This window comes from Caloenas nicobarica, chromosome 1 (assembly GCF_036013445.1).
Source record: "Caloenas nicobarica isolate bCalNic1 chromosome 1, bCalNic1.hap1, whole genome shotgun sequence".
Lineage (NCBI taxonomy): Eukaryota > Metazoa > Chordata > Aves > Columbiformes > Columbidae > Caloenas > Caloenas nicobarica.
Window position 1 is genome coordinate 79,336,879 of NC_088245.1, and position 16,041 is coordinate 79,352,919.

The 16,041-nt window shown below is 36.6% G+C and overlaps 1 protein-coding gene across 17 annotated transcripts in view; it reads right to left on the reverse strand.

Moving 5' to 3' along the window:
* Positions 1–2,482: 2,482 nt before the first annotated feature.
* The window catches only part of C2CD5 (C2 calcium dependent domain containing 5), a 69,398-nt gene continuing 55,839 nt past the window's right edge, over positions 2,483–16,041 (reverse strand). For 2 of the 17 annotated variants that reach the window (XM_065627171.1, XM_065627164.1), the window contains 10 exons: positions 15,159–15,220; positions 13,911–14,009; positions 13,423–13,512; positions 12,138–12,225; positions 11,010–11,096; positions 9,569–9,619; positions 8,459–8,560; positions 7,429–7,619; positions 4,637–4,783; positions 2,483–3,961 (listed from right to left, as the gene is read on the reverse strand). In XM_065627171.1, coding sequence (XP_065483243.1) covers positions 3,830–3,961; positions 4,637–4,783; positions 7,429–7,619; positions 8,459–8,560; positions 9,569–9,619; positions 11,010–11,096; positions 12,138–12,225; positions 13,423–13,512; positions 13,911–14,009; positions 15,159–15,220 — 1,049 coding nt within the window. In that variant the 3' untranslated portion in view covers positions 2,483–3,829. Of the gene's footprint in view, positions 3,962–4,636; positions 4,784–7,428; positions 7,620–8,458; positions 8,561–9,568; positions 9,620–11,009; positions 11,097–12,137; positions 12,226–13,422; positions 13,513–13,910; positions 14,010–15,158; positions 15,221–16,041 lie in introns of those variants that run through there. The other 15 variants (XM_065627115.1, XM_065627111.1, XM_065627120.1 and 12 more) reach the window with 13 other exon arrangements.

A 16,041-nucleotide genomic window follows, 5' to 3' on the forward strand; every position in this document is an offset into this window, starting at 1 on the left:
ACCAAAGAAAAATAAGCAATGCAAAAAGCAATTGCTTGCTACCAGCCAACCGATGCCATTCCCTGAGCAACCACGTGCTGAGAATGGTGTTGTATGGTGTGGGCTGTCCCTTTGGTCAAATTGAGTCAGCTGTCACATCTGTCCCTTCCCAGCCTCTTGTCCACCCTCAGCGTACTCACCAGGGAAGGGGCAGCATGATAAACACAAAGTCTTGAGACTCTGCAAGCACTGTTCAGTAATAGCTAAAACATCCCTATCTTAACAAGGTTGGTTTGGTCCCAAATCCAAAACTCAGCACCAAGAAAATTAACTCTATCCCAGCCAAAACCAGCACAAGCAAGTTGCACTGGGTCCTACCCCCAAACAGCTATTGTCAGAGTAAATTCCTGGCAAAGCAATGAGCCACAAGTATCTCAAATGGTACTCTTTGTCTCCCCCTCATTTTTAAGTCCCATTTGCGTATTTATTGGGTTTGTGTGGCAAGGGGGGCTACAGGAGTGAGAGCTTCTCTGCGAGAAGCTGCTAGAAGCTTGTTCCGTGCCCAACAGAGCCAGTGTCAGCTGCCTCCAAGATGGACCTGCTGCTGGCCAAGGCTGAGCCTGTCAGCAATGGTGGTAGCACCTCTGTGATAACATAGTTAAGAAGGCGGGGGAAAAAACTGCACAACAGCAATTGTAGCAGGAGAGAGGAGTAAGAATATGTGAAACAACTCTGCAGACACCAAGGTCAGAGAAGGCGGAGGGGAGAGGCACTCCAGGTGCCAGAGCAGATATTCCCCTGCAGCCTCTGGTGCAGACCATGGTGAGGTTGGCTGTCCCCTGCAGCCCATGGAGGTCCATGGTAGAGCAGAGATCCACCTGCAGCCTAGGGAGGACCCCATGCTAGAGCAGTCTGTTCCTGAAAGACTGCACCCCGTGGAAGGGACTCACACTGGAGCAGTTCATGAAGAACTGCAGCCCATGGGAAGTACTCATGTTGGAGAAGTTCATGGAGGACTGTCTCCTGTGGGAGGGACTCCACACTGCAGCAGAGGAGGAATGAGCAGAAGAGACAATATATGATGAACTATCCACAACCACCATTCCCCGTCCCCCTGTGCTGCTGGGGTGAAGGAGGTAGAGAAAATCAGCAGTGAAGTTGAACCTGAGAAGAAGGGAGGGGTGGGGAGAAGGTGTTCTTAGGATTTGGTTCTATTTCTCATTACCCTACTCTGATTTGACTGGTAATAAACTAATTTCCTCGAGTTGAGTCTGTTTTGCCCATGATGGTAACCAGTGAGTGATCTCTCCCTGTCCTTATCTTGATCCATGAGTCTTTGGTCATATTTTCTCTCCCCTGTCTAGCTGAGGAGGGGAGTAATATAGCAGCTTTGGTGGGCAGCTGGTGTCCAACCAGGGTCAACCCACAACAGAGCAGAGCACAGAGTATCTTGCATTAACTGCTCCCATTTCAGCAGAAGCTTCAATGATTCTCCCACAATCAAAATTACATTATTATGTCATGACTAAAGGAGTAATAGTCATTAACACACGAGGTACCTTTGTATGATTCGCAGCCACTCTGAACTCAGCAAGGCACATAAATCAACTTACGTTGTGGGCACACAGCTCCTCAAAGCTGTTTTGGGCACTAATTACTTAATTTTTTAACTCGTTTTACTTTTCCTTTCCTTACATACTTTAATAATTTCTTGAAGTTCATCTTACATTTGTACAATCCTTTTTTGCCTCTGAGAAATGTATGAGGTCTGATGTTCCAAATGACAATGGATTTGCATGCACCTTTTTTTTTTTTTTTTTAACTGGAAAGAAGAAAATAACAAAGCAATTTCAGCATACAGCTTCCTACAGGTTAAATTTCTGCAGCTGGACCCATTACAAAAAGCTACATCCCAATTAGTAACAGTTAAAAACCATGTTTGTCATTTCTGGAATAATAATTAAAGAGGAACTAAAATTTCTAGATAAGAAAGTTCTTCCTCTACATCTAATGGAACGCAGTAGAAGAAACTGTGGCCATTTAAGCAGCTAGAAATGAAAAGATGGCATTAATACTTCCATGGAAGCTAGCAAAAACCCCCACTACACACGTAGAAAAAAATCAAGAACAGCTACTTTAACATCCTACTTCAGGGAATATTTCCATGCTTCATACTTAGGCTGAAAACAACTTCTTGTGCCAGATCCAAGACATTCTGAAGTTATTAATATTCTGCCATCAGCTTTAAAGGGAACAAGATTTGCCTTGCAAAGTAACCAAGAAAGCTACAACTATTTACAGGTGACTTAATTTATGGCAGTTTCAGTTGCAACAGCTACAGAACTTAGAAATACAATTAACTGTATGAGTAAAGTGTTCTGGTAAGTACCCAATTCAAACACTTTAAAGATAATTAACTCCAAATTTTAAATAATCAGCTTGTGAAAAACATTCCTCTGAGGAGAATGGGGGCAGAACATCTTTAATATGCATCCAGCATACACATTTAACTATTACACATATAAAAAGGCAATAAATTTTATACAGAAATTTATTGTGCAAGAATGATCTTCATGCTCATTTACAATGAAATAATTAGTTTTAACAAATAATCATGCCATTGCTTAATTTCAGCACTAAGCAGAATATTTACATTCAAGTTTACATGTTTGTTCAAGTTCCATGTATGGTATTGTCAAAATTAAGTCAGAGTGCATCTTCAGATCAAAGTTTGCATTTTTTACATTAAAACATCACTGCCTTTCAGACATTTACTGGAAATGACAAATTTCCTTTCTTTGCAGTACCTTCATTTCCCAGCTACTGTACTGGAAAAAAACAAAAGCTAACTTGCAGAAATCAGCATCACAAACATACACGAATCTCCAATTTGCCAGGCATTTCCAACTTGCTAGACGGAAAGGAGGCTGGAGCAAACCTCTATGTAACTGGCTTTGGAGGACTGTTTATGTCGTCCTTGCAAGAGATCATGCCTTAAGAAAACAAGCCTCAGGACAATTCTGTCACAGAATCTTGTATTAAAAAAAGACATTCTGCCAGTATGGAAGTGACAGTGTATCATAGCACCTAACACTTTGAAACTTTTTTTTTTTTTTTTAAGCCACAGGGATGACTAGGAAGAGAGCGTGATGGTCTGGCAACTTTTAAAAAACAAAAATGAACAAAAAAAAAAATTCCAAACACCCACTCAAAACACATCCTGTATGGTAATAATTTTAAAAAATAATCAGCTTACAAACAGTTGAAAAATACTTTTAGTGCGCAGAAATTCAAATTGTGACTTTTTGATGCTGCTTCTTCCTCTTCACATTCAAGCATCCAAGAAAAATTCAGACTTCACCTCATATTTTATTAGCCTGAGCACCAATCTCTTGCTCCTTTTTAGCAAATGTTGCTAATACAGGCTTCTCAGTTACCTCCCACCCACCCTGATCCCTATTTTATTTTTTAAACTGAACTGAGAATCAGCTAATACAATATGCAAACTCAGAGATGGTTCTCTTAAACAGCTGCAAAATGCAACAGAATTTTTGTTTATTTTCACAGTTCCATGTGATGCCAACTATTTTAATCCACACTTTCGTACCAGTGCTTCACCTTCTGTCTAGGTTTCAAAGGGGCCTGTAATTATAACAAAAGAATCAGAACATACTTGCGAATATGCTGCCCTGACTATATTACATAAAACTAAAGGACAAAGTAAAGTGATTGTCTTGGATTTGGGCTATTAATGTTATCGGAGATACTGATTTTGAAGATGGAAACCTGAACATTCCCACATTTTAAACAATCTTCATATTTGGCTGAGACTATTTCACTTTTTCTGTCTTCACGTTGTGACATCTCCTCCAGAACTTGTGGGCTGAGAAACAACCGTAGAAGGTTGTACTGGTAACATTTCTAACTCAGATTCACGTACAAAGATGACTGCATCACCACTTACATTTATTAAACACTGGGCCTGAAAAAAAGGACAATGCACAGTTACCAAACATTACGGAATTACATGTTCTGTGTTCACTGATATCTGCTAGATGTAACTACACAGAGAATAGAAAAGTCAACAGAGATCAGAGGACAAATTATTAGAATTTATTAGTGAGGCAATCCCTGCCACATTTCCTTCTATATCCACTCACTTGTGTGCCATCGAACACATAGACAGATTCTCATTAAGACCATCACAAATGAAGTATCTGTGTAGCTGTACTTCCTTTTTCACTACTGTTTTGAACATATTTCATGTACGAGAACAACCATATTCAGTTGTTGCCCTTACTAATGAAGTTTTGCCCCTTCATGTCCAAAACGAAGCATTTTATATCAGCAACTCCGCGTGAAAAGGATGAAAATCCTAACACTGCAACATCGGAAAAACTAAGTAAGTACAGCTGTTTCCTGCAATTTACTCCATTCTAGTGAACTTATACCCATTTGGGGATTTATGAAGCATATTTGTAATTTCGTGCTAACTCAGGTGTTCAAGAACACTCTTGGCTTCTTTAAACAGGCATGATTATGAGAGATCCACAAGTGTTATGCAAACATGGCTCTACAGCGTTCCTTGTTTTTTAAATACATGTGTATTTGTGTCATACTGGTCACAATAGCATTGCTATTTCATATAATAATTTACCTGATTTTTGTTTGGATTCTCCATGAAAACACACTGCTTCATTATGTATGAGACAACAGCATTCCCCCCTAAAGCTGCAACATGAGCTCTCACCATTGCAAATACTTCAGCAATAAATGCGTGGAGAAAACCACTGACACCACCCTCCTAAAAGGGAAATTTAAAAATACATTTTGTGTTAGGGAGATGCTGAATACTTTTTTTACATTTTCATCAGCTGAATATTTCAGTGAATCCTAAATGGTATACTGTACAAAACTTAGAAGCTATTTACTGTTTAACAGGTCACAGTTAAAAATCAGACCAATGGAACTTACTGTTCAAGTAAAAGATTCACAAGTAGGTTACTCATTTGTGACTCTTTGCAGTCAGTATATTACATATAATCATACTTTTCAGACATTCCTACACCTCTGCAGGAACATGTAATACTTCACTGACAGTTGAATAATAGGTTTTTCTTTCATCAGGAAGGATACTACCTATTTTTTTTTAAACTGGGAAGCAGATAAAGAATAACTTCTACTGAGGATTAAAAGAGATTTAGTCTTCTTGGAAATTATTGGTAAGGAGTGGCCATTACCTTTGGTCACTGGAAGTTCACATATGTTAATGACTGTCATGAATGCTCAACATTCACTAAAGAAATGACCCCTCAAAATACGAAGTATTTTGACAGAGCAGAGACTTGATGGCAGCTATTCAAACTTTTTTTTTTCCCCTTGAAGCCCAAAAGAACTTCTAGCCATCCAGTTTTGTTAAGTTTTTTTGACTTGATGGTGCTTATAGGGGATTTTTACTTCTTTAGTGCCAAGCTGAATAATTTAAATTGCTGTGAAAGGAAAAGGGAAACAAAGAAGTACAGTTTTTTTCTAGACAATGTTTAAGAAAGAATGTGAGCTACTACATTACGGGAAAAAACCCAATACACAAAAACCAGGCAAACTACACAACAACAAAAAAATCCACAGAAAACTGAGGAAAGAAACTGATGAAACAGAGCTCACTATTCGTTCAAAATGTCTGTAAAATTTCAAAATGAAACGCAGGACCACTAGACTTTCCACACGTGCGTGTACCACTGGAGAAAATGAAAGAGGCAGGTAGAAGAAGAGGCTCGCTAAGCTGAACTTCAGCAAATACAGACTGCACTCATATCTACTGGAAAAAGTTTAATATACCCTGAACAGACTCATAAAGACATTAGAAAACGTATCTTGGATGAAAATTAACAAAAGGGCAAGTATAATTTCACTGCTCCAAGCATAAACCATGAATGAATTGCAGCCAGAAATCAAAATTTCAATATGAGTTTGTCATTACTTGTGAAATTTTGATTTTTGTCCAAGTGTTTTAACAGTCACAGCAACTTATAGGGAAAAAACCTGTAATATTATAAACCTAATACAAAATTTGATCACAACAGATAACAAAAGATTTTAAGTATCCACCTGTAAACAACAAAACCTAAGAGTGATGGATAAATTGGACTTAAGTTTTGAAGCACAGTGTCTGATACAAACTTCAGCTTACGAAAGCATTCATAAAGCCTCAATATTCTGTAAAGTACCCTGAGCAAAATATAAAGCAATACAAATACAAATGTTGCTCGTTATTTTTCTCTAGAACCTGAAACACATTGCTTGAGTTGGATATAATGAGTACTCTGTTTTGACTTTTAGCGCATCAGGGCAATACTGTGCAACTCGTATTAAAACTGGTTTGTGACTCAGCCTACGCAGCTGAAATAGATTTAAGTTCACTGCCCTGAGATCTACTACCACCGCTACCAAAGCTTGCTTATCAGCTATTAGTATCTACAGAAGCTGCGGTTAGTACAGAAATCTCAGGTAACCACTTCCCTGATCATACCATATACATCCTTTTGAAAATGTTGCCCTTCTCACATAATTTCTTAAGTTAAAAGGTGCCATAACTTGCTAGATCCAAAAAAGATGTTTGTCCAATCGAAGTTTCTCTAGAGAGCTTGCAACTCATATTTCTGAAGGCTGATCATTTTTATTAAAATCTGCTCTGTAATTTTACCAATGTATAGTTAGCAACAAACAGCATACTCTTCAGCATTGGCAGAGCTGGCAAGAGGTGCATTTCTGTGGCCAGAAATTGTAGCAGAAGGATGCAGCTACTTCCCAAAAGAACAAGAAAAGTATAATGAATATTTCTTGGACTTTTTGCACGCTCAGAGGAGTACCTGTTGTCCAGATCCAGACTGGAGATCAGTGTTTAAGTATCACTAGCTACAATCTCTAAGCTGCTTGTGTGATTACATACCCTACGACATTCTTTTTAGACATTCGTCACACATAGCTGTGTTACTGAGAATGCACAAAATGTAATATTAACAATCAGCAAATACACTGTGAAAATCCATTGTTGAGCTTGCTAAAAGAAGAATGGATTTTTTTGTTGCTGTTTTCATTTAAATTGATCTCAGTTTTGGATTCAAAGGATCCCTACTCACACTGCTGGTCAAAGACCTATTTTTTTCCAAATAGTTCTGTTTAAGAACTCACTGGTTTAGCGTTATATCCAAGTCCAACAACAATGGCAAAGGTTAAGTAGCTCCTTCCTAACATTGCGCAACACAAGGCAGCTCTATATGCTCTATAACAAGAGCAGTGCAACGCGACTTACTCTCCATTCAGTACCATCTTCAAGCTACAAAAGCTCCATTCCCTTGCTGTGACATACCTCAACTCAAACCTCTTCAAATATTTACCTCTGATTATAATAAATAAACAGGAAGTGCTAATCCCTGATATAAAGCTCACCTCACGCAAAGAAGTGGTTTCTCGTATAAAAAACATGTTGATTATCCCAAGATATTTGGTTATTTTTGCCCCAGGTAGAAAAGAAAGAGGTGTCATCTTAACAACTGAGACAGTGGAATTGGTGCATGATGGAACAGAACGGTGCCGTAAGTATCCCTCAGCCAATGGACTTGTTTTATCAAGTGAAGCAGCTAAAAAGATGGGAAAAAAGAAGAGAAAGTAACTATCAAGTGAGATTGATTACTGTTTCTCAAAACACAAAACCTCTTCTTTATGGTTTCCAAATAGCTTGGTGACAACATTCAGCTGCCTGTGATGCTCAGCCATACCATGTGAGAAAGGAAATTATCATGCAATGCATGCAAAAGGAGACAAAAAGCTGAAATGGAATTTATTTGGAAGAGTGGCATTCCTGCAAAGGAAAACATTGAGGCGAGTAGCTGCACATACAACAATCAGTTATAAAGTGAAGGTAAAGAAAAAAGTGCCAACATTTTGAAATATGTATTCTGCTGGAGGAACAAATTACAGGAAGTGTGAAGGTTGTTGTGTTTCCCCAGTGCAGCATTTTCCATTAAAACAGATATTAATTTCTGCTAATTAAAGCAAGATAGTCAGACCTGTGGCCAAAGCACTACTGAAAAATAACTCACCACTTGCTAATTTAGTGACCATTGCCTTGACTGTCACCTTGGTGATTGCTTCCTGTTTCTCACCAAAAATTTTCCAAGATCATACATACACCTACATCCATGCAGTGTATGTTACATAATTAGTAGGCGTACACATTTATGGATAACTAATTTTTACTAAGTGAACAGAAATACCGCATTTTGCTTTTTATGATACTGGTTCATAAACCCTATATTGGCTTACAAAGACATGAACAATGTCGGCAGTTTTCACGCTCAGGTATTCATTCTACATGTGATCTACAATATTATTGCTGGCCAGGAAACTCCACTATTCACCACTGGGAAATCAGAGATATGTCTCAGATTATCATAACGTGGTAGAAACAGCCGCCTACTTGTCTTAATTGATCCGCGCCTTATGGTCTGAGCTTTCAGTTTAATGAGCTCTATCCAGCTGTTGCATCTGTCTGCAAAGGAACTGTAATCAATTGACGTTGCTGAAAACACAGACAGAAAAACAAAAGAAAAAAAACAAAGAAAAAAATATGGATGATGTCTCTTGCTCATCTCAACGCTCCTTTTGAGGAAGCAATTATCTGTGTCTGAGAGAACAAACATCCCTTTCCAGGTCCATTTAAAAGAAAAGTTACAGTATAGGTTTGGACAAGTCCACTTTGTTTCTTTGGACAGTGTACCGATTTCTGGTCATGTCCCAGCTGTGAACCAATTGCCTGACTGGGACTTCAACACTGAAAAAACATGCATATACAGTCATTAACGACTTATGCTACATTTTTTTTAAATCTCATTTTAGGTATTAAGTTCTGGTTTCTTTATTTAAGCCTTGTTTTAATTTTCATTGCTATTCTCTTCCTCATGATGAACTGCTGATCTAGATTTAATCTTCCTAACTATCTTTATCAATATCTAACCTACAGATTGAAGAAAAGCTTTGGTAATGAGGACAAGAGTCACATGCTGAAACAACACCTCAGTTTTAAACAGAAATGAATTTTCCTTACAAAACACTGTCCTCCTTCCTCCAATGTCCCCCCTCCAGCATTGCCTTCCCCCGTTATTATTACAATGAGAAGTAGAGCTGTTTCTGCTATGACTTTTGGTATTAGTTGCAGGGGTGTTTGCATATCTTTAAAAAAGAAAAAAGTTTTGCAAACATTGTTTCTTCATTACCCTGAAGAAACGAAGGAAGACATGCTAACTTCAAAATAAGACAAGCAAAAAAGCTCGATCTCAGGGAACTAATTTTCTGTCAGATAAAGAGGTATCAATATATCTGACACAGAGACACTTATTATTAACAAATCTGATTTCTGTAATTAAAAAAAAACCACATCAAAATACTATGATATAGTTAAGCCACACCAGAGCATGCATTCTCAGTTAACTAGTAAACACTTCCTGGATTGACACATCCAAAAAGAGTATACCAATACCCCAAGAATGCTCTTTCTGTTCTGGCATATGGCTAAATTAAGTAAACTCACCTCTCTGAGCAGCAGGAATACCTGTGTGGGAACTTGCACCCTCCAGGATTTCTAATAAGATAAAATGAATTCCATTCAGATAATATATGAGCAGTCATGTAGTACAGGACAACAGCTTTCTTTTATTAAAAAAAATTTAGAGCTGAAGATGAGAAAAAGAATCTTCTATGTATACTATACTATGTATTTTGAGAGCACATAATAAATTGGTATAAATAATTAACTTTGTTAAATCTGTCTTGCGAATTATAACATTTACTGAAGGTGATTACAGTATAAGGTTGAATACAAATATTTTTTAAAATAACAACCTTACAGAAAAGTATGTAAAAAAAGGTAATATATTAAATTAGCTGCTAAGTAAATGTAACTACTAACTAACTAAATGAAACCTTGAGTCTACTTGTGAAGAAATGACAGATGAAATAATTATCTACATGAAAGCCTCTGAAGTGATGTACAGTACAATATGGAATGTAAAGAACATCAGGACAAGTGATATACGTGAACAGGCTACCCTCTACTGGTCAGTGCCCATTATACAAGTAGCACACTCCAGTAACAGTGAAGACACCAGTCAGAAATTTCTGGATAGCTCCTCTTTTTGGAAATGAAAGTTTAACGGTATCATAATGTGACTAATTAGAAGTTAAGCACACAAAAATGCATAAAAAGAAAAAAATACAAAGCAATAAGAATATTATTGTTGAAATTAAACTGACCTCTGAAAATACAAGTACATGTGGTAGGCACTCTCCTTTATACAACATATGTAATGGGCAAAAAAGGGAGCTGATTTCAATGAATGACAACCTAATTTTTATTACAGTCATAAAAGAATTATGACAATGACTCTTGAAATGCAGGTCTAGCTCGGATAAAATAAAGGAGCTGTTTAACAGCCACAAAGTGCTGCACTGTACAAATAGTTTATTATGCAAGTTTAGGCTCCTTTCACTTAAAAATAAATTGCATGCAGTTTTGCTCAGCTGAACAATCAGTATTTCCTATTTAAGTATTTCCCACCATGAAAACTATTAGCTTAATTATTTGAGGCTGACAATACATGGAGTTATTTTATATGGGCCTTTTACAGAAGCAAAGCAGTATGAAGCAAGCCTAATTATGAAGTAATTTATAATTCTTTAAGTCAAACAACATCCAACACCTAGTGGTTTGCAGCATTTTCAATACTCTAAATGCAAAGACAGAAGAACTACAAACAATCTTAAAAAGAATACATATGGAACAATTAGCCAGCCAATCTTACATGACTCTCAAAAAATTTGACTTTAAGAGTGAACAAAGCCATTATGCTTAGGTAGCAAGGAATATTTAAAGCACGTGAAAGTACAGATATTTTAAAGCTACTGCAACAACAGAAGATCAGGACTCAAAATCGGCAAAAAACAATAGTTCGGCATTCTTCCATTTAACTGACCTTTCGCTGGCAAGGATGGTTGAGAAGCAAGGGGATCAGGGCAAAGTTCCAATGGAAATTGTAACTGTTCTTCATTGTCTGTAGATGCTTCAACAAAGAAAAATACCCAGTTGATAATTAACCCCCAAAACAAGATCTGCCAGCAATAAGAAACACTGCAGATTCCACTTAGTCATGTCTGACTGCAACAGATTTTTTCAGCATATGCATATAGTGATGCAGTTCTGTAGGAAGAGTTAGTTGTCTGACACTAAACCCAGCTGCAAAATTGAACAGAACCTGTGTTCCATCGAACAGGATTTGATTTAGTATTTTCAGGAAAAAATATTAAATTCAAGTCGTGTATTTTAGATTTGATTCTGCAGTTGGAACCGAGGAAGCTTTACATTACACTAAAAATTAATGTGATTTATTTCACATATAAGAAAACAAACAATTTACTGTTACTATTTAAGAGGGTATAATAATGTTTTAGAAACATATAGCTCTGTTCTACTACCTAATTCCATTCTTCAGAATGCAGTATCGTCAAAGTTCTGTCTACATTCCCATATCCAGATTGCATACATACATTTCTAGCGTAAGATGGTACTTCATTAGCAAGATGACATACGCAGATTGCAGTAGTCTCTTCTATTCCCTCCATAGTGCTATATGCTTTACTGATCTCCAAAAATATTACTGATCTATTTAAGGGGTTTTTGGAGTCTTTTTGAAGTATTATGAATAATTTATTTTCTGCCTTCTTGAAGTAAGGACAAAATTTGCTACTTATAAGAACAAGTATTCTCTAATGACATACACCACGTTTCACAATACAATGGAAATATGGTCATCTGTCCCACCAATTCTTTAGAGAAAAATATTCAAAGAAAGATAATGCATGGAATAAGGAAATACCCAAACTTTTTTCATGTTACTGTAAGTTTGTTTTTTACATACAAGAAAATACCTAATACTTGATAAGTAAGTGATCCTGCTGGAGGTCACATATATTAACTCTAAAAAATTCTATGTTATGACTTTACGATTTTCAAGAACTTTCCCATAGGTGACTCATTAGGTATTAGGTGGAAAAAATGAAAGAAAAATATTATCTATTATCTTTACATGCCTCACAACTTTTACCTCTCTGCTGTGATTTTTCTGTAGGGGCTTTGTTGGCTTGTAATGTTTGGTTTTTGTCAAATGTAATTGCAACAGCCGTGACTGCAATCTGCAAATCAGAAATATATGGCATATTAGGTAACCTAATCTCTCGTGCAATCTGCAAGAATAATTTTGCAAACAAGCAAGCTTTTTACATAGAAAAATAATAAGGAAAAAAATAATCTAAGTACATATACTAAAAACCCTTCACAGCAAAGCATAAAAGGCAGTACTAGAGTACATTTTTAGAACATACACCTGACAGTGTTTGTCCAAGGTTTATGATTTTGTTCATCGGTTCTTTCTTTCTTTCTGGGTGAACTGACATAAAAACGAATCATAAAAACTCATTATCCTTGTATTTTCAAGAGAAAGAGATGTTTAATTGATCACAAGAATGATGCTATGCTTTCTCAAGAAAACACTTTCTTTAAAAATAATGAAGTATATTATATTACATCATCTTGAAATGGCAAGAAAAAAAATACACAATTATGATGACAGCATATTTAGGAAACTAGTGTGCCATATTCTTGTAGTGTATGTGATAACAGTTTTTAATGGATATCTAGTCAGGGCTTGTAGTTTCCTACATAACTAAAACGATACACACTATTAAGATGCACTATGCTCATCAGAAGCCACATAGTCACAGAATCACAGAATGTTAGGGATTAAAAGGGACCTCGAAAGATCATCCAGTCCAATCCCTCTGCTGGAGCAGAAACACCCAGATGAGGTTACACAGGAAGGTGTCCAGGCGGGTTTTGAATGTCTCCAGAAAAGGAGACTCCACAACCCGCCTGGGCAGCCTGTTCCAGTGCTCTGTCACCCTCACTGAGAAGAAGTTTCTTCTCAAATTTAAATGGAACTTCCTGTGTCCCAGTTTATACCCACTGTCCCTTGTCTTATCATTGGTTGTCACCGAGAAGATCCTGGCTTCATCCTCGTGACACTCGCCCTTTATATATATAATTTATAAACATTAATGAGGTCGCCCATCAGTGTCCTCTTCTCCAAACTAAAGACACCCAGCTCCTTCAGCCTTTCCTCATAAGGGACTCCCATGATTCTCAAAACTGGTATACTCAATAGGTCATCTTTTTTCTTGACTAAACATTATGGCCTGAAGTTTTACTTCAAAATCAATCAGAAATACTAGTAAATCAAATCCTAGCCTAGCTTACTCTCAGTAGCAAATATTTATTACAGGCCAACAGTGGCAAGCCTACATGCTGGAAGTCAAAAGAAGCAGTTTATTTACCTGAACTAATTCATCCTCTGGTAAAGCAACTGTAAAATTCACATGACAAAGGCAGCAAGGAACCATAGATCGTAGTTTAAAATACAAGCTCTGTTGAACACAAGACATGATTTGGGTTACTCCAAAAAAAAGTGTGGTTTATTTCAGAGAAATTAAAGATCAAAACTCTTTATAGTAGAAAACATCTAAATCATATTAATTTTTTTATTGCAGAAGAATTAGAGGTGTGAAAAGTCAGGATAGAATGCAGCCTTTTTGTTTCTAGAGTACGCTACCAATCAAAGGACGCATTCAAATTTAAAAAGCTTTGGAAATCCTTAATACATTAAGGCAGCTGAATTTGTCTTTAGAGCAACTTACGAACTAATTACAGACACTTTGTAGTCTAATTCTGAAAAATAATTATGAAGAAAATGTTATTTTCAGCACAGCCTGATTTTTACTTTGCTTCCATCTGAACAATTCAAAAAAATGTTTAAGATTCTTACCTTCAACAGATTCTCACAGAGATCATTAAAGTTTTTATTAAGTGTTTGATTTGTTAGGTTAATGTTGCTTAATCTGGATACTCTTACTGCTGTGAACATCTGAAATAGAAACACACATGCTTATTTTTTTTCCAACAGATGCCTGCATGTTATATTAAAACCAAAATTAATTCATAAAGAAGGCAAATGATGCCTAATATGGTATGGAGTGGGAAAGGGAGAATGAGAGAAGGATAGAAAGGAAAAAACTGTACCAATAGTACATGAAGTGCTTATTGTTCATGAAATTTTACAAACAAAAGGTAAATTTTCTGTGAACTAATGTATATGAATATATGAAACAAGTGATTAAGCAAGATATGAAATACTGTATGTTCTTTCCACTTGCTTCATAAAGGAGTCATTCTACCTGCTATGTATTTTCATACAATCATAGAAGAGTTTGGGTTGGAAGGGACCTTCAAAGGTCACCTAGTCCAACCCCGCTCTGCAATGAGCAGGGACATCTATTTTGTTAACTGCTGTTGAAAATTATATGTTGTTCACAATAATGTAGACAAAAACAGAGTGTCATATATAAGTACACAGGCAATCCTACCAACCTGAGAGTACGCTGCTGGTGGAGTCATATTGTTTTCAGGTTTGAGCTGTGCCTCTGCAAAGCACAGTCTTGCACTGTGCTGATTAGCTGTAAAAGCTCATTTAGATATAATAGCTCTGCTTTAACTCTCGCCCTATGAAACTGAATTGTGTTGTACAAACATGACTAAAATGTTTAAACTTAATTACAAATGGAATTTTTCTCTACTCACTGGACTGGCTTTACCTAATTCTTATTTATCTTAACCTATTAATGTTATCATATTCAGAATCTCACACTAAGTAACACAGTCAGCAATTTCCTTAAGAGGCTGTAAAATCCAGCCAAGTTCTCAAAAATGCCCCAAACCTTAAAGTTCATACCTACTGTAATTATTTTTGAATATTTGTATTGGTATACCAGGTTCTCTGTAACATTAACAACATTTAAAAAAACCACAAAAAACAACAAACAAACAAAACACAAACACAAAGAAACAGGTTCTCATATCCTATTTTTCTTAGCAAAAATACTTGTATTTCTAACACAAGAGTGTCCTTTTAATTTATCTTTCAAAATTAGTGATCTCTAATATATATTTAAATTACTACATCATATTTCAACACAATTTGGGAAAAAAAGTTTTGATGTTCTTTGAATAAGCTTACTTGAATTTCTGGTGTCCAGTTATTTATACCAGGCATAATTTCTGTGTTGCAACTGTAAAAACCTGCGAAGAAAATATTTGGGGAAATTTGTTGCACACTGAAATATAAAAATACTTTTAAATGAACTGAAGTGACTTTACTTGATGTTTTGCAAGTATTCTCCCTCCTGTGTTTTTGAACATTGAATAATATACCAGCGATAAGACCAACATTCAAAAACCAAACGTAGTATTTGAAGAATATAATACAACATACAAAAGCAGTGCATGCTTTCTGTTATCCATATTGCAGTGAAAAAATAGATAGGAAAGATGGAACTCACCACTTCTAAACCACTAATTCAGCACAGAATCCTTATTCTGAATATTTCTTCAACCACCAAAAAGCAAGGCCAGAAACGGTATAATGTTGCGGAACACAAGAGAGGCTACAATGGCATGAAATGCAACAGTGACAGTTGTTCCCCATGGAGACTGGGTAACTCATGTCATCTGATGCTAAGACTGATGGATGAGACGCTCCCTGACTGCTCCACGGAACCTCCCCTTGTGGAACCCCACAAACCAAACTCCTGCCTAGTTGGTCCTGAGCATGAAGAAGCATTCAAAGAAGTTGTAGGAAGGGTAAACACCCAAAATCCACGACTGCTGTGTCTGGTTTCTAACAGACAAACTACATACAAATGAGGAAACCTATTAAAAAGGTAAGATAGGAAAAGCTAAAAAGCTAACCTTTGACAGACAGCACACAGATGCTTTAAAGACACTACCTAGAGACTGAGTGCAAATATGTAGCACTTACTAACAAAGACTTGAAAATACTAAAAAAAAGTATAAAGACTGAACAGCAGGGTAAGAAAAGTTATAAGCAGCAAATAGGCAAT